The 18509-nt window shown below is 43.1% G+C and overlaps 1 protein-coding gene across 5 annotated transcripts in view; it reads right to left on the reverse strand.

Annotated features, from left to right (window-relative positions):
• DOCK11 (dedicator of cytokinesis 11) overlaps window positions 1-18509 on the reverse strand; it is a 189865-nt gene that overhangs the window by 105252 nt on the left and 66104 nt on the right. For 4 of the 5 annotated variants that reach the window (XM_033850004.2, XM_033850001.2, XM_033850002.2 and 1 more), the window contains exons 13-20: window positions 13363-13485; window positions 11778-11860; window positions 8238-8360; window positions 7957-8033; window positions 5163-5347; window positions 5009-5074; window positions 2595-2687; window positions 453-576 (exon numbers count right to left, since the gene is read on the reverse strand). In XM_033850004.2, the coding sequence (XP_033705895.1) occupies window positions 453-576; window positions 2595-2687; window positions 5009-5074; window positions 5163-5347; window positions 7957-8033; window positions 8238-8360; window positions 11778-11860; window positions 13363-13485 (874 nt within the window). The remainder of the gene's footprint in view (window positions 1-452; window positions 577-2594; window positions 2688-5008; window positions 5075-5162; window positions 5348-7956; window positions 8034-8237; window positions 8361-11777; window positions 11861-13362; window positions 13486-18509) is intronic. The other variant, XM_073799049.1, reaches the window with a different exon arrangement.

Genomic DNA, 18509 nt, shown 5'->3' on the forward strand with positions numbered 1-18509 from the left:
GCTTTACTACCAAAGCTTATTCAAGTTCGTTAAACCTGTCCTCCTCTCACTAGAACCCCAATCTCCCTCAGGTTCAAAAACGCCCGTGGCTCTGGGCTCATGTCCCTCTTCTCAGTGAGCAGAACTGGAAAATTCTGGTTGCTGGGCTATTCTACGTGAAAGAAATGACAAAAACACTGCATCATAATATGGGTTTCTCTCTGAGAGGGGCAATATTACTTTACGTTGCCTATGGTAGCCTAAGTACACTGGCAAGCATTTGGACATGACGTTGGGTAGAAATAATGATAAAACGAACATATAATTCATCTTTCACCAATGAACTTTTAACTCAGAAATGTACTTTTTGGTGAGGGGAAGTGGTCTGTACCTCGATGAAAAGAGGTTATATATAGCCAAGACAACTCCATTTCAAATAGCTCTAGAGAGAGACATTTAAAGAGCACACGTACCTGGAGTTTCAACTGTATCCTGCTTTTTGGTTGTTCCCTTTGTGTTAATTTCACAGCTTACATGATAAAAAGTGAAAAGCAAATGATGTTTTTGATGCAGGTGAATGGGAAGCTCAATTTTAATCTGAAATGAAAGCAAAATTACACATAGCGTTTTGTTTTCATTGTCAAGCTGGACTGTCAGACCTTTAGCTCTGTTTCATCATACTTTTCCAGTGACATACTTTTCTAAATCACAAGCCAAGTGGTCAAATAATAGATATGATTTAAATATATTCCAAATGCTTTTCTGGTCAGTTTCACAGTTTGACAACAATATTCTCTTGGGTTGTGAGGGCTGATTTATTACTTTTGCTGGAGAGTCCAGTGGATTCTCCTGGATTCAACTTTGCAGCAGGTTTTCTGAAACACTGGATCAAAACCACATCCTTACAGCCCAGGGATACTCTGTAACTCAATGTAAGTCAGTGAATGCAATCCATCTACAATGTGCGTTGAATTTGAAAGGCTGCTTTTTTCGAAATCACTGCCCTCCTCTGCATGAAGAAAAAATTAAGCCTTTACAAATAAACATGCAAAAAGTCACTGTGGTATTATGGGATCCACAAATTACAGTTTATATAAATTTCTTTAGAAGAAGAACACAACCTTACTCTTGAATAAATAAAAAGTATCGTCCTGACACATGAATTTAATACTAAAAATTAATACTTTAAAAGAAGCATTGCAAGTACTTTTCCAGTCAGAACCCAACTGCCTGTTTGTAATGCCTCCTGGGAAGTGTATGGGAGAGAGATTACAGATTTAATTGATTTAACACACATACGTGGACTTGCACAGGAACACACGCAAACGCACACACACGCTCACACTCACTTTCCTGGTTAATATATAGTGAATGCTTGAAGAGTCCATTTCCTAAAGATAATGTGGACTACTTACTACATGAACAAGTTTTCTCTAGTGACTGACATTGGTTATAGAGAGGGATGTATTAAACAGCTTGGTGATGGGACATCTGGCCTAATTATCATTCACACAAGGCATGGTTTTGGTGTTATAACTAATTTCTGTTGTAGGTATATTTCACCACAGAATACGCCTATTCACAGCATCCAGACCATCTGGGTATCTAATGCTCTGCTGCACATCAATATGGACATACTCCCTCCCTGGGTGGCGAAAATGCAAAGTCCCACTACCCTCCTCTCCATCCCCGGAGAAAGTAGGGGCACTGGACTGAGAAGGAATGAGTGAGCCTCGGGCTGGGGTTTAAGGCCTCCATACAACAGCAGCTGGGCCTGGGGAAATCAGGACAGCAGGGGGGATGGTTTCAGACCAAGCCAGGGATGGAGACGTGGAACCTGAGAAGCAGAAACAGCAGAGCTTCTGGCCTGGGATACGCATCCGGGTTCCATGGAGACACGTAGCCCTCAAAAGCAGTCTGCGGATTTGGATAAGCCGACTACACATAGACGAGAAGAGGCTGCGACAGAGACACTAAGAGAGACACTGGAAAGGACACAGAGACATAGAGCTAGAGAAGCGGGAAGAAGGAAAGAGGTAGGGACAGGGTCAGAAAGGCAGACTGAGGAAGGGCGCTCGGAGGCCGGGAGACCGCGCCAGCCCCCTCTGTCTACATTGCACTGAGGCATTCAGTGCAGCCAATGGGACTCTGGGGACCCAGCCATGCCGCTGTGTCTCTCGGAGCATTTCACTTACAGAGAGGCTGCACCCTCCCACGCAGGACCACAGGAAGAAAGAGCTATAAGGGCCTTCAGAAAATCCCTTCTAAATTTCTTATTTTAAAGCTTTGGAAATGGAGACTCAGAAAGAGGAAGTGACTTGCTCAAGGTCACGGAGCCAGCTGTTGTCAAAGTAAGGGCTAGAGTCCCCGTTCCAGTGTGGTGTCTGTTTCCTACATTATCTCACGCCAAAGCCCCTTCAATTTGTGGGCCAATCTTCCACTGTCACCAAAGGGCACCAAGCAGGCAGTGGCCCCTCGTTCTGATGTGACATTTTCTATTTTCATGGGACAAAACATTCAGCGAGTGAAAGTGCAGACACAATATTGGAAATGATTCAAAGAGAAAAAGAAGAGCCACCACTGGGTTTTGTAAACGTCCAAATAACGCGCTTTACCTCATCATAGAACTCTGGATTTTGGTTGTGATGCGAGACAACAGCGTAAGCGTTTGTGGTAAAAACAGGCCCCGCAGGTTTTCCATAAATACACTGCAAAAGAAGGAAACAGAGTCACCACCCTCAATGTCACTCTTTAAACACGATGCTAGGAAACCACAAAGAGTTAGAGGCATCTGTGAGCCCAGGGTCACGGCCAAGCCCACCCAGCTCTCACCATGAACCTGTAAATTCCAAATCATTTACAGTCACTCCAGACACCACCCCAGACATCGCCTTACTTGGCTGCATGAATGCTTCTGAATTTCCGGCCATCTGAGAAATATAATTCCAACCTAGCTGACAGTAAGAGGCTGAACACTTCTAATCATTTGGAAGGAAACACTCTCCAGCCAGGCTGGAAAGCTTACTTCTCTCGTGCTATTTGCACTTCGTAGTATGAGAAGCTCCCCCTCAGTCGGTCAGCAACATTTGCTGAATGCTCGCTGTGCAGTGGGGTAAGGCGAGGAGTTAACAAAATAGAACCAACAGCAGATCCCTTCCTAGCCTCGAGGAATTAGAAACTGAATGTCCATTAAGCTACAGACTAGCTTACTGTTCTCTCACTTTATGAGCCACAGTTTAAGAGTCACCAGCTTGCTGTTACACCAATAAAATTAATGGAAGGCTTTCTGTGGTTCCATGGAAAGATCCGATTTCATTTCTAGTGTGAGCTTTTCAGTTCCATAGGCATAATAAGTTCAAGGATGAAAATATGGAGTCACTGTGCCAAGGTCCTAACTGCCTCACTCGGGCACTTCGGAGCTAGCCTCCGGGCCAGCTAAGAAATGAAAGTGACACTCCACATGAGTGCAACGCCAGCTCTCCTTAAATATGGTCATGGAGGCAATTTGCAGGCACTGCGGAGAGGTAACCTAAGAATCTTTAAGTATACAAAAAGGATATCGGATGAATGGCTAAAGAAGATGTGGCACATATATACAATGGAATATTACTCAGCCATAAAAAGAAACGAAATTGAGTTATTTGTAGTGAGGTAGATGGACCTAGAGTCTGTCATACAGAGTGAAGTAAGTCAGAAAGAGAAAGACAAATACCGTATGCTAACACATATATATGGAATCTAAGAAAAAAAAATGTCATGAAGAACCTAGGGGTAAGACGGGAATAAAGACACAGACCTACTGGAGAATGGACTTGAGGACACGGGGAGGGGCAAGGGTCAGCTGGGACAAAGTGAGAGAGTGGCATGGACATATATACACTACCAAACGTAAAATAGATAGCTACTGGGAAGTAGCCGCATAGCACAGGGAGATCAGCTCGGTGCTTTGTGACCACCTAGAGGGGTGGGATAGGGAGGGTGGGAGGGAGGGAGACGCAAGAGGGAAGAGATATGGGGATATATGTATAAGTATAGCTGATTCACTCTGTTATAAAGCAGAAACTAACACACCATTGTAAAGCAATTATACTCCAATAAAGATGTTTAAAAAAAAAAAGGATACCGCATGGGGGGAAGAAAATGTTATTCTCATCTCCACTGAAGGAAGAATCAGAGAACATACACCTCATTTGAGCCAGCTAATTCTTAATTTAACCTAGCTTTCTCTGTGAAAAAACTCTCTTTTCAAGGGTCAGAGCTATTAACCATTCAATGACTTAACTGGGGCTATTCCAGCCTCTTTCCCAAGGTGGTTTAAGTGGAAGATTTACCATCCATCTGTCTGATTTAGGCTCAAGCTAGAGAAGTTGGGAAGCCAGATAAACACTCTGTGATGGCTAGACAGTCTGACTTCTCTCTCAGGCCTCTGATTAATGGGCTATGGGCTAAAGGGCCAAAAGTAAAAAGCGGCTATAAAGAGTGAAAATGTGAGGGCACTGTGAAGTGACAGGTATTTAAGGCTTGCGGTAGCAGAGAATGCTGAGATGCTTTTCGTGGATCACTAATTCAAGTTTGGAGGTACCATTTGGCCAGCCACAGACTAGAAGTCATATCTCAGATCAAAGCAGTTATGCTGTGCTTCTGTCAGCTCGAAGCCCGTTCAGGTTTCAAGGAGAAAGGAGTTTAAACTCCCCTGATGGTACCGTTATAAGCTGTCAGGTCACGAGAAAACGACCTTGTGACTGGGCATTGGAGCAATGCAAAATCAAAGTGGGGCAAAGGCAAAAATCTGGCATATGAAGCTTACCCATTTTTAAAGTTATATATGCTCCTAACTCAGTTTGTTATTTCTTAGTATTTAACGCATTCTTATAGTTAACGTGTAAGAGTAGAGAAGACGATATAACATTTGTCGCATTAGTACGTTTTCTTCGACATTTAAACACATTAAACTTAGCATACAGAACTACCGAGAACCAAAATCTCTATCTCTACTAAAAATGCATGCTTAACAATATCACAAACAAACCTTTACAGCGCTAGCATCACTTTCATCCGAATCCCGGAATTCCACACAGACCGCGATGTTCCTTGCCTAAAACGATTCATCATTCAAAATGAGTGACAAAACAAAATTATAAATAACATTTTACACCCCAAAATGTACAGTTTACACCGTGTACCTTGGCAAATGTTTTCTGGCTATCGTATTTTAACTGCAAGGGATATACATATAGATGGTTTTTGTAAACGGTAAATGGATAACAATATTTTGTCATTTCTGGAACAAACTCTTCAACTTCCACAGTAATATTTTGACAATTCTTTTCAAAAGGCTTCAGGGGCACATATGAAGACGTAATACAGTCTGTAGCAGAAAAAAGAACAGGCAAAGATGTAACAATCATTAACACATTCCTGCATTTATAAAAATATACATGATTTGTGTTCTCAAAGAGCAGTTTAACAAATAGAATTCTTAGTGATTGACAAAAAGTTATACAAGCACTTTAAGGACCCGGAAGAACAAGTAGGAGTAAGTAGCCTGATGCTGGTTTTAGTGAAACCCTTCAAACCAGACGTGGATTGCTATTTCATTCTCAACGTAGAGCGATTTGCCAAATCTAACACATCATAATTTTGACAAATTTAAACTCTGCAAAGAAATCCATTACATTTTTCCTCCTGTGACTGCAATTTAGCTTTCACTGCAAATTTCTATTGGTATCAGGGAAGTAACAGTAAATTTATGCCAATTAGCTCATGGCTAGTCACTCTTAAAAAGTTAACTTGGTGCAGGTGCAAATTTTCACTTAAGAAATAATGGCAGCCTTTTGAAACTACAAATCTTATGATGTGTTACCAATAATAAATTCAATCCTCCCGAAAGTGGAAAACACAAAGCCTCAGAGAGGTGTAGCAGCAGCACATGTTATTGAGGTAGCCCCTTGTAGTAAAGGTTATTCATACACTTAAGGGGCTCTAAGACTGCTGGTCCTTGCTGCAGAGCAATACTGATGGAGGAGGAAGACCCCGGAGAGTCAGACCTGCGGACACAATATTTTTTGTTGGGTATGGCTTTCTATTATAGCGATACTTACAACAGAATACCTGGAGGTATAGAGTAAAGGTACAAAGAAACAAGTGATCATTTCACTACCCAGAGATAACTACTACTAATATTTTGGCATTATTTTCTTCTAGTCTTCTTCCTATGCATGTTTTATATAACAACACAAAAATCCCACTGTATATAGAACTTTATCCTGTTTTTTTTTTTTTGGCGTTTTATCTGATGTCTTATTTCATGAATTCTTTGTAAAGATCATTTTTCATAGCTGCATGAAGTTTCATGGTATCTGGATACCAGAACTGCCTTAACCACACTGACAGCGTTGGGCTCTGGTTGTTTCCAAATCCCCCCACCCCACATAAACAACACTGCAAAGAACACCTTTATGCATAAACTCCTGTCTACACTTCAAATTATTTCTTTAGGAAAAAAATAAGCCATTGTACTCTTCGATGTCTTAAAATGTCAATTGCCACTCTCCTACTTCAATCTTTTCGTGACTTCTCATGGTACTTGGAATGAAATTCAGTCTTTTAAGGAGTTACCATGGTCTTTACAATTCTCTACATGACGTGATTTTTCCTACTTCTCCTACTCTCCCTCGTGCCCGTCACACACTACACTAGAGCCACATTGGCTCCGTTTCTGTCCATACAAACCAAGCTAGCTCCCACCTCAAGGTCTTTACATATGGGACACCCTCAGAGCAGAATGTACAGTCACAGTCACCACACGCTGCCGGGGTCACATGGTGAGCCTTCACTGGCCACCCTTTTTAAAGCAGCCTGCCCAACCACAGACTGAAATTATTCATTTATTCGTTTTCTTGTTTAATGTCTGTCATTCATTCTAGACTGTAATCTCCATACTTTCAAAGCATCTGGTAAGTATTCAATAAAGTTTACTCAATAAATGCTTATTCGGTGAATAAATGGCTAGACAGAATCTCAGAAATGGAATGCCTTAGTTACGGACATTCATGGATATCTACTGCCAAATTGTATTCCTACTCGTGATGGGGGACGGTGCCTGGCCAAAACCTGGCCAGCATTCGACAGTTCCACTTCATTTTTGTAAATCTCATAGATGAACAAAAACATCCCAATGCTTAAATGTTTACCTTTGTGTTAGTGGCATAATTACTGAGACTGGACATTTTAAAAAGATTCACAAGTCATTTTATTTCCTGCAAATTGTCTTTTGTGTCTCCTGAGATCATAGATTCTTTAGACAAGAAAAGAGATTCTCCTCCTTTTGGATCCCTTCCTTGATGAAACTTATCCAAGGCAAAAGGAGCAGAAACTCACTGGAGCACACTCACAACATCATATATAATACATGAAACAGCACCTGATAAAATCAACTCAATTCACTTCCTAATCTGTAACTATTTACACCATGTGTCCTGGGTTGAACAGTGTCCCACCAAAATTCATGTCCACTAGGAGCTCAGAATGTGACCTTATTTGGAAATAGGGTCTTGGCAGATGTAATTAGCTAGGAGGATGAGATCATAATGGATTAAGGTGGGCCCTAAATCCAATGACTGGTGTTCTTAATAGAAGGCCATGTGAGGACAGAGGCAGAGATTGGAGTGATGCAACTACAAGCAAAGGATGCCAAGGAGAGTCAGCAGCCACTAGAAGCTAGAAGAGGCGAGGAATGCTTCTTCCTTAGAGCATTGAGAGGGAGCACGGCCCTGCTGACATCTTGATTTTGACCTCTAGCCTCTAGAACCACAGAATAAATTTGCGTTTTAAGCCACCCAGTTTGTAATACTTTCTTCCAGCAGCCCTAGGAAACTAATACACCATGTAAACCTCAAGAAAAACACTGAGAAGATAAAAACCTGAGATCCAAGCATAATAGCTCTGTAGGCTTATTTGCAATATGTAAGTTCTTACTTGATAAATCCACAGGAACACATTCTACTGTGATGTTTAGCTGCCCAGGAATGATCTGCAATTTGGTCTTCTCTGGCCTAGATGTAAAATAAGAATATCTGACACTTAAAAATATGATTAAGAAGTGCATTGGTTACACTTTATCCAAACTCCCAAACGCTTCCAAAATCCAAATGCTCCGGAGCATTTGATTTTTCCCATATATGACTCGCGTTCAGAATTTGAAGGAATTATAATTCATCTATTATACTGATCTACTGCAGTAACTCCCAAACACTTACTTCTTGTATTCTGAGAGCAACTTGAGAATGTCTTCGTTTGAAAGCTTGCTACTGTCTTGTTTATACAAAGGAGAAAATCTCCCATCCAGGTCCAGAGAACCTTGAATATCTTTGAAAATGGGTCTAAAACAGGAACAGAAGGGGTTTTTTAACTCCAAAGTATTGATAAATTAAGATAAAATAGTGGTGGTGGGAGTAGAAAATGGTGAAACTATCTTGGAACATAATTCGGCAGCTTCTCCCGAAGTTAAGCATACACCTACCCTCTGATCCTGCAATTCCACTCCTAGGCATATTTCCACATGGTACTTGACCGTTCACAGCAGATTTATTTGTTATAGCCCCAAACTGGCAACCACCCAGATATTCATCAACAGGTGAATAAACAAATCGTGGTATATTCTTACAATGGAATACTACTCAAAATGAACAACTGATACAACATTATGGATGAAACTCAAAAACAGATTGAGCACAAGAAACCAAATGCCGGGGCTTCCCTGGTGGCACAGTGGTTGAGAGTCTGCCTGCCGATGCAGGGGACACGGGTTCGTGCCCCAGTCCGGGAGTATCCCACATGCCGCGGAGCGGCTGGGTCCGTGGGCCATGGCCGCTGAGCCTGTGTCGTCCGGAGCCTGTGCTCCGCAACGGGAGAGGCCCCAACAGTGAGAGGCCCGTGTAGCGCAAAAAAAAAAAAAAGAAAGAAAGAAACCAAATGCAAGGGACTTCCCTGGTGGTCCAGTGGTTAACACTTCTCCTTCCAATACAGGGAGTGTGGGTTCCATCCCTGGTTGGGGAGCTAAGATCCCACATGCCTCGTGGCCAAAAAACCAAAACATGAAACAGAAGCAATACTGTAACAAATTCAATAAAGACTTTAAAAATGGTCCACATCAAAAAAAAAAAAAAAGTCTTAAAACAAAAAAACCAAATGCAAGAGTACATACTGCATGATTCCACTTATATGATAGTCTAGAATAGGTAAAAGTCATCTAAGGTCAGTGGTTGCCTGGGTGTGGGTGGGATGGCTGACTGGACAGGAATATGAGGAAACTCTCTGGAGTGACAGACATGTTCTATATCTTGGTTGGGGTGGTAGTTTTATGACTGTAAATATCTGTGAAAATTCATCAAGTTGGACATATAAAATGTGAATTTTAATCAAAGGTAAATTATCTCTCAATAAAGTTGATAAAAATTGAATTAGATATTTAAGATCAATTTATAGAGTCTACAATATATATGTAAAGTTTCCAATATGAATGGGAATTATTCCCTCCCCCTCCCCTTCTTCCATTTTTCAAGCAGCTCTTTTACTGCTAAATCGGGAAGTAATGTACAAGCACCCAACACACTGGAAGCAGCTACGGCCAGAAGCACAATTCCCCCGGCAGAACCACTGAAAATGTGGTTATAGGCATTAACTATTGTTCCTACTTCTAAGCATACCTCCTTTATTTTCAGTAAACAGGGGTTTATCACACATCTTTTAAATACCCCAGCCAAGCCTTTAGAGTGAGTTCCTGCTACTGCTGACAACCAAAATAATTCAGGCAGAAAGAAACAGCATAATTCCACATCAGAACTGAGGATCACAGCGTCTAACTTTGAAGATTTTAAAATTTATTTTTCTACTGGCAAATCAACATCAAGCAGCTACTGCTATGGCCTGAAGGGGGGCGGGGGGGCAGTGTGCCACAGGTGTCCAGCGTGGGCTCTGAACTCAGATGCCATGAGCGCTGAGCCCTACTCACACACATGCCATGGGAACTTGGGCAAGGAGTTTTTTTTTTTATTTCAGTGACTCAATTTCCTCATCTCTAAGATGGGGGAGAATACTACCCACCTCTTTTTTTGAGGGGGGTATGTATGTATGTGTGTATGTATGTATTTATTTGTTTGTTTGTTTGGCTGTGCCGGGTCTTAGTTGTGGCATGCAGGATCTTCGCTGCCGCGTGCAGGATCTTTAGTTGCGGCATGCGGGATCTAGTTCCCTGACCAGGGATCGAACCCGGGACCCCTGCATTGGGAGCGCAGAGTCTTACCCACTGGAGCACCAGGGAAGTCCCAATACCCACCTCTTAAGGAAGTATACATTAAACACTCAGATCTCTGCCTTATACACTGAGCACTTAATCCCTATAAATAATAACAGCAGCAGCAGCTGGAGCATCACTAAGTACGCTTATATTTACAGGCCGTATTTCACCTTCTATAATGCCTAAATATACCACCCTCCACTACTCTTTGCCCTTGACCTATCCTTGGCTATCATTCTTACCAGTCTGCAAAACAAGGACAAGGTGCCTTTTCATCTACCAACATACAATGCATTTTGAGACCTTCCCCCAAATGAAATGATTATAAATAGTGACAGAAGACTTAATTAACTTAGAATCTCCTGTCCTTATGCTACTCCTCAGCACCCACTGAACATAACTGATTGAATTATTCAGAACATGGTGCCCTTTCCCCAGAAGTTCCAGTGAGCTGTACAGGCTGTACCACAAACAAGCCAGTGAACTTGTACTTCAAAGGGGGAATAAGCAAGAAGCACGTTTTAAGTCATCACTGTAGGTAGACTTGCAAGATCTGGAGAAAAAACATGTAACCCACCATCAGATATGTGGTATGGATAATACACTTCCTAATAGACTACCCCTGAAGGGGTTGCCAAATTTGTCATCAGAAAGCAAGAAAATCTATTAAGTAATTACACACTTGCACTTAACAGCATTCTTTGCCTTCTCATTTTTAGTATGTTTTTCAGAATTACTCTATGATGGCTTTTCAAAGCATAAACCCAGCCAACTCTGAAACAGTGGGCACACTGTACATAATTCACTACAATTTCTGGTTTTCTGGGGAAAAATTCCATCACTTTAGCAAATAAGCTCTGCTTTAAAATGCAATAAAATTAAGTGGTGTCAGTCAGATCAGTAACCCAAGCCAAAGAAAATTTCCCTGAAGCAAGACATTTGAAAAAGTGAAAGGTCTTTGAGGCACAGCAAATTCTAAGAGAAAGAATTCTTATATCCTGTTACAGACTGAATGTTTGTATCGTTCCCCCCACCCGGCCCCATGCCGCCAAAGTTCATTTGTTGAAATCTAATCCCCAAGGTGATACTTGGAGGTAGGGCCTTTGGGAGGTGATTCGGTCATGAGGATGGAGACCTCATAAATGGGATTAGTGCCCTTATAAGAGGCCAGAGAGCTAGCCCGCCCTCGTTCCACCATGTGAGGATACAAGGAGAAGTTGGTTATCTAAAACCTGGAAGACAGTCCTCACCAGAACCCAACCGTGCTGGCACCCTGATCTCGGAATTCTAACCTCTGGGTATGAAATAAATGTCTGTTGTTTAAGCCATCCAGACTATAATAATTCATTATAGCAGTCCGAATGAACGAGACACATCCCAAGTGTCCCAAGATGTAACTGGCTTGTCAGAAACAGACTTCCAAATGCTACTGGGGAAGACGACAGCCCTCAACTTTACATGTGAGCGTGAATAGATGGGTCAGGATTATATTTGTACAAACCTGGCAGCCCAAGCAAAGGGCATTCTGTATTGTCCAAGGCGGCTACACACTTGCTTAGCTGTCCTGTGCACCTTCTGGGCTGTCTAAGGGCAGAAATAAGAAGACAAGATCATATTTGTTCAAACTACCAGGGACTCACCCAGAAAAATAATTGCCCCAACTCACTGATATAAAACATCAAAATCTAGGAAAACAATATATAGAAATAGCTACAGGTAAAACACAACACACATCAGTCACCCACTTTCCAAGATGAAAGTATTTCCTAAAGGTTCTGTGTTTTCTCATCAACAAAGCCCTCATCGAGATATCAGAAGACAGACAAAATAGATGTAGGGCATGTTTTGCACCAAAGACCACTACTGGGAAAATTTAAGCAGTTGTAATGTGTATTTCCTTTCACAATGTGAGCAGGCAGACACTCATCATTCTCGGGAGAAGTTTGTTCTAGGTACTGCTGACCTTTTTACTCCCAAGATAAAAGCCAAATGACCAAGAATCAATGCAATTAGTTTAGCGTGGGCAGGAATTGCTGTTTGCACAGGCACTGGGAGATGGCAAAGGAGATGAACTGCCTATAGAGTCTAAACAGGCTGTGAAAATGCTGGCTGTATGCTCACCCCTAGGGATACAGAATGCTAGAGGCTTTTATCTATACTGTTCAGAGTTTCTTTTCCCACACATTAGTCACAGGTCTCCTCAGCATCTCCCACTTAATAAACACTATTTGGACACACAGCTAAATGCTACAAATAACAGATCGACTCTTACAAATACTCAGCAGCTGGAGTGCCGCTAGTGAACTGTGCCACAAATGCTTTCCCTCTCTGGGCCTCACTTTTCTCATTTATAAAATGAGACGAGAGAATTAGATCAATAATTTCCAAAGGTTTGGAATTCATGATCCAGAAATTGGGATGAGTCTATGGCTTGCCGACTTTGAAGGCTGCCATTTAAAGCCCTTGGATGGTAAAAAAAACAATCCCCGCCATTTCATACGCCAGCGTTTCAGGAAAGACAGACAGGTGTAATGTCTAAAAGGTAGGAAGGGCAAAAGTCTCAGAATAAAGGACAGCCCTTCGAATAAAATACATTGAAGTTTCATGAATGGCTCACTATCTTGTCTTTCTTTTCTCATTTCATCACAGATAGGAGTAAATTTGAGTACAGACTGGCATTTGGAAACTGCAGGACTGGGTCATTTTCATCCTCCCAGCTCTGACATTCTAAGCCCGTATTGCAGGGCTGGGAGTAAAGAAAGGGTAGCTATTGCCAAGGATACGGTATCAATGAACAGGTGTTGCCTAAAAGCCTTTAGCTCTTACTTCGATAAACAAGCAAAAATCAGATCGTCGTGTAAAAAGGACATAAAGGAAAAGGGGGAAAAGTCACGTTCAAGCCTTAGCATGCATACTCACATAGTAAACAACGTTTTCAGAAAATACTGCATGCTGCGAGAACGTTGCGGGATTTTTTTGTTTTTTGTTTTCTTTTGGGAGGAATCATTGATGATACCATTTAAAATACCAATAAAAGGCAAATTCTACATCAGGCTGAAATGCTCACCAACGATCTTTATAAATACCTTTGCCGGGTCGGAATTTTTGACGTAGGGCTCCGCACAGTGCGTGATGTTTCCCTGGAGCACCTTTTCAATTCTCGCGACCAGGAAAATTTCAGGATGTGGATTCGTCACCGAGAAAATTCCCTGGAAAAAATTCCTCCCGTTAGACTTTTCTTGAATGTAACCTCATATATACAGTTGTTTGGTTAGTGATTCCTAGCGGTGTGTTTAGCACAGAATGTTGATATTCAACATAGGATCATGTCCAGGGCCCTGGCAATAGATAGCATTTCCTTTCATACAGCTTCGTACAGTTTCCCAGGCTCCCAATGCTCCTTTCAAAATGGATTTTCTATTTTGTCACCAATTTCACGTGTATTATTGGTCCACAAGCACAGGTGTCACCCCGGCTGCTTAGCCTCTTGTGTTCGGCGGTGTTTGCGAGGTGCGTCCTTAGGCCTTATCAGTACGGCGTGTATTGTTTGGCTTAAGCGGCATGTGCAAAAATAGCGTGCATTTCTGAAGTGGAACCGGATATGCATTTTTAAACGTAACTGCCTGCAACTCCGGGGCAATTCACTCACACTTAACTACTACTGATGGTAGCTAAGAAGGAAGAAAATACTTTATTGCTCTGTATAACATAAAAACTGAATCATCCTATAGAAACCATTCCTTTGTTGCAGTTAAAGAGCGCTGGTGCTCTCAACGTAAAGGTAGAGGACAGAGGATCCGAAACTCCTTTTGCTCCCAAACACTTTATCTCAGGTACTAATGTAGATGCAACCCAAGTTCCATGAGTTTTCTTTGAGGGCATGTGGAACAAGCATATCATCTCCTGTTCCAGTTCAGCTCCTTCCAAATATAATGTCTTCCAAATGGCCTGTTAGTTGGTTATGTCCGTTGCTTAAAGAAGCACCACACAAATGAATTCAAGTGTAAAAATCCATCACTGGGACTCTACCAAGTTTTATTTTTCTGCTTGGTATATTACCAACTGTGTTAAGATAGTGTGTTCCAGTTTTCAAAGCATTTCAGACACGGTAGCTCATCTGTTCCAGAAAGAACCCTCTGAGGTAGACAGGAAAGGAGAGAAAACCAAGTGTAGGACGCTAAGTAATTCCCCCAAATCCAGCAGCTTCTAAGGGTCCCGGATTATGGCTGATTTAGCTTTGAATTCCCAAGCAGCAAGCATGGAAGAAAGTAGTTAAAAACTGTTCGGGGAGTCAAATCTCCTGGGTTCAAATGCTGACCCCACCATTTATGGGTTTAGGCAAGTCGTATCCTCTCTACATCTCAGATTGCCCATCTATGAAATGGGGGATGATGAGAGTAAGAGCGCTTTCGTAATCTTCTTGAGTGGATTAAATGAAGTAATGCACATTAGGTACCTGGTTATTGCCAGAGTAACCCAAAGCATCCCAAGATCCCAGAACTTGATTTTTGGTTCTGCCAGGAGCGTGCTGCCCGGGCCGTGACATGCAGCTGGCAGACTGTTAGAGCGGCTCCCGCAGAAGGTATGCTGAGCAGTGCACCCTGAGTGCAATCTCATGCTTTCTGATTGTCACATGACTGTGCTAGAGAGTTTTCGTGCACCATCTCCCTCAGTCTTCATAAAAACCCTTGAACGCAAGCACTACGATATACACATTTTACAGATTAAGAAACTGAGGCTTAGAGACGTTCACGCAGTAAGTGGGTGAAGATTGCAGCCAGGGCTTCCAGACGATACACAGCCTCTCAGCCTCTTGACCTAGGCTTCCAACATCTCACGCGATACAGCTTGACGAGAACAGTAACACCAATTACTGCCATGGCTAACATTCACTGAGCGCCTATTGTTCCCCATGCCCAGTACTCCAGCTGTTCCCCCACACAGCCATTTCCCCACACTGATGCGAGCAACGAATATTATCATTTAAAAGGATTTGACAACTGATAAGAGGAAGCTGCTTTCACTCGTTTATCTGTTATCACTGTTACTACTGCTCTTAATAGCAGCCACGTCTTACTGAGCCAACTCGGCGGGCCTGGTACAGGGCCGAGTGCTTTCTAGGGACAGCACACGTTGTCTGAGCCTCACAGTCACCCTGGATGCAGGTACTATGGTTACCTCCAGTTTACAGATGAGGATGCCGAGGCACAGAGATGCTCACTGTTCAAGCGACCAGGATTCCGGTCCAGGGGGAGACTCTCTGCAGCTGCGTCGCCTTTTGTCCCACCAGCTTCGAGCTCGCCCCCGTCCCCGGAACACAGAAGGGTAACCAGAGAGCACCCAGGAATCCTGTGTGGGCTGGGAGTCCGGCTCTTTAGGACAAGGCCTCTGGCCCTTCCCTCCTGTCCCACCAAGGAGGCATGGATGGGCCTGCCCCCGCCGGAGGGTGACTCTCACCCACTTCACTGCCCCCTCCCTCTAAAGAACGGGCCAGGTCCCCCCAGCCCAGTCCGCAGCACTTAGCCCCCAGAGCACGGCAGGGCATGTGACGGCAGAGTGCCCCCTTTTCACTAGCGCCCAACACCTGCTGCCCCCCAGCGGGGAGCCCACAAGCCACAGGTCAGTCTGGGGGACACGGGGGACTGAGCTGGGTCAGGGCATCTGGGAAGGAACTGCCAGGCAGCTGAGAGTGAAGTAACTGGTCACAGTGGCAGGAAGGCAAAACTACTCAACGGACCCAGCTTCCTCCTTTTCCTGTGGTCACCTTGTTGCTCCAAGGAGCAGATGGGGAGGGCCTAGAACGGCCCGCAAGCCCCCACTGTCCACCAAGCCCTGGAGTGGCCTCTTTCTACAGATCATGCCACCCCTCGAACAGCCTTGGTGGAGGTGACGGGGTTGCCAGACAGCCCTTTCCAGGAATGCTGGGGAACCAGGCTGTTTCCCCGTCTCTAGGGTGACAGGGAAGCAGTGCAGTAGAGGGGGGAATGCTCCTCATCTCAGTAGCTCTGTGACCTTGAGTAAGCCACCTGACTGCTCTGTGCCTCAGTTTCCTCATCTATAAAATGGGAATAGGAATAGGACCTACCTACTTTACTGGGGGTGTGGTAAGAATTAAATGACTTTATACAGATAAAGTACCTAGAGAAATACGGGAAAAAAAAATTGCTGAAAAAAATCTGATGAGCTGAGATTAGCGTTCAGATCTACTAACATCCAGTCTCTCCCTACACAGTACTGCATCCTAGTCCTAAATGGGAGGAAGATGAAGAAAAAGCCTTCTTCAAAAGAGAATGTCCAAATATTGGAGCAAATGACCGCTTCCTGGTATCTTTAGTTGATCTGGAACAAGGGTGCAAAATGATAAAGCCATTTGAGGCCGCTGCCGATTCCTCTGAAGCCTCTCTCACGTCCCACATCTTCTATGCAGTCTTCTAAGGCAACTCCTGACCCTTGACCCCTCCTCACATTCCAAACTCCTCCACTCCCATTGTGTGATACAAGTCAGCACTTAATTACATACTGCCTAATGTTGTTGACTGAGGTCTTTCGAACAGACCTAGGCTCAAATCCCACCTTCACCACTACCAGCCATGTCATGACGGGGAGCCTACTTAGCCTCCCTGATCAGCAGTTTCCTCATCTGCAAAACAGCAATAATTATCCTATTTCACAAGACAATGGTGTTTACGTGAGACACCAATGGAAAATTCTGGCACACAAGAGACATGCAAAAAATGCTGATTTTCTTCCTGACCTAGGTTATAGGTGGGATGACCCCTGAAACCACAATTTAAACTTCTTGTATTGAACAGACAGCTGAGCACACTGAACTAATGCAGCAAATACATCATTGGCTTAGAAGGACTTATTTGACACTGTGTGGAAAATTTTAAACATATAATTCAATAGCAGGTTCTCAAATACTCGTAATACTGTCTTGCTCAATCTCTCTTTTAGAAGCATAGGCCGTCACAGTGGAACGTTCAAGTATGTGACAACCACAGTCTGAGTAACAAACTAAGAGGATGTAAGGGAATGAGGAGCAACATGGGGAAAAACGACCACAGGTCCACAGCCCAGAGGCGAGTGACAGCACATGTCAAGTCCCCTACCATTGGGCAATCTGTATCAATGAGCATAATCTTTGACCCTGAAAACCCCAATGCTTGAAATTTATTCTAAGGAGATAATTCAACAAGTGAGCGAACACGTAAGCACAAGGATGTAATAATGCAGTGTTCTTTATGATATCCCCAAATTAGAAATATCCTAATGAGCTCAATCAGTGGAATAACAGATTAGCCTTTAATAAGAATGTGACTGAGCCAGATAGTGATACAGGGTGATAAACACGATGCTGAATAAACACAGTAGGTATAAACCAGCACGACTATGATACAGTCTGTAGAAGAGTACACATAATGTGTATGTGTTTACATATACACAACAGAGACATCCAGAAAGATGTTTGCCAAAATGTTAATAGTTATCGTCTACAGGTGCTGATTTTTACTTTCTTCTTTATTACTTTTTGTATTGTTCGAATTTTCTACATGATAATGTATTTATTTTTACAATCAGAAGAAAAAGGAACATTTTTATTTAGGGTAAAAGAAATCTCATTACAATGCGAGCTGCTTCGTTCTGCTTCTTCCCACTTTAATTCTCTGCCACACTCTAGTTTCCTTTCAGTTGCAAAAGTCTAGAAGGCAGACCATCAATTCTGCTCTGCCTAACCTCTTACGGCGTCCAGTCTGGTCAGAGGTCAAAATGCCAGGGAACTGTTAGGCTCCTTCCAAAGGGCATTCTTTGCCTCAGATAGGATAGGGGAGCGTAGCATTACAGCTGTGACACAAGAACTCCTTGAATAAAGAGAGTTTATGCTCCATTAAAACTACCTACTCAGGGGCTTCCTTGGTGGCGCAGTGGTTGAGAGTCCGCCTGCCGATGCAGGGGACACAGGTTCGAGCCCCGGTCCGGGAAGATCCCACATGCCGCAGAGCGGCTGGGCCCGTGAGCCATGGCCGCTGAGCCTGCGCGTCCGGAGCCTGTGCTCCGCAACGGGAGAGGCCACAACAGTGAGAGGCCCGCGTACCGCAAAAAAAAAAAAAAAAAAAAAAAAAAAAAACTACCTACTCAGAATGGGAATGGGAGTTAGGAGGGGAAGGTTATTGTAGGGTCAACTTTTTCTTCAAAGAAACGAGTCTTACAGGTACTTATTGCCTTGCTCAAA

This window comes from Tursiops truncatus, chromosome X (assembly GCF_011762595.2).
Source record: "Tursiops truncatus isolate mTurTru1 chromosome X, mTurTru1.mat.Y, whole genome shotgun sequence".
NCBI lineage: Eukaryota > Metazoa > Chordata > Mammalia > Artiodactyla > Delphinidae > Tursiops > Tursiops truncatus.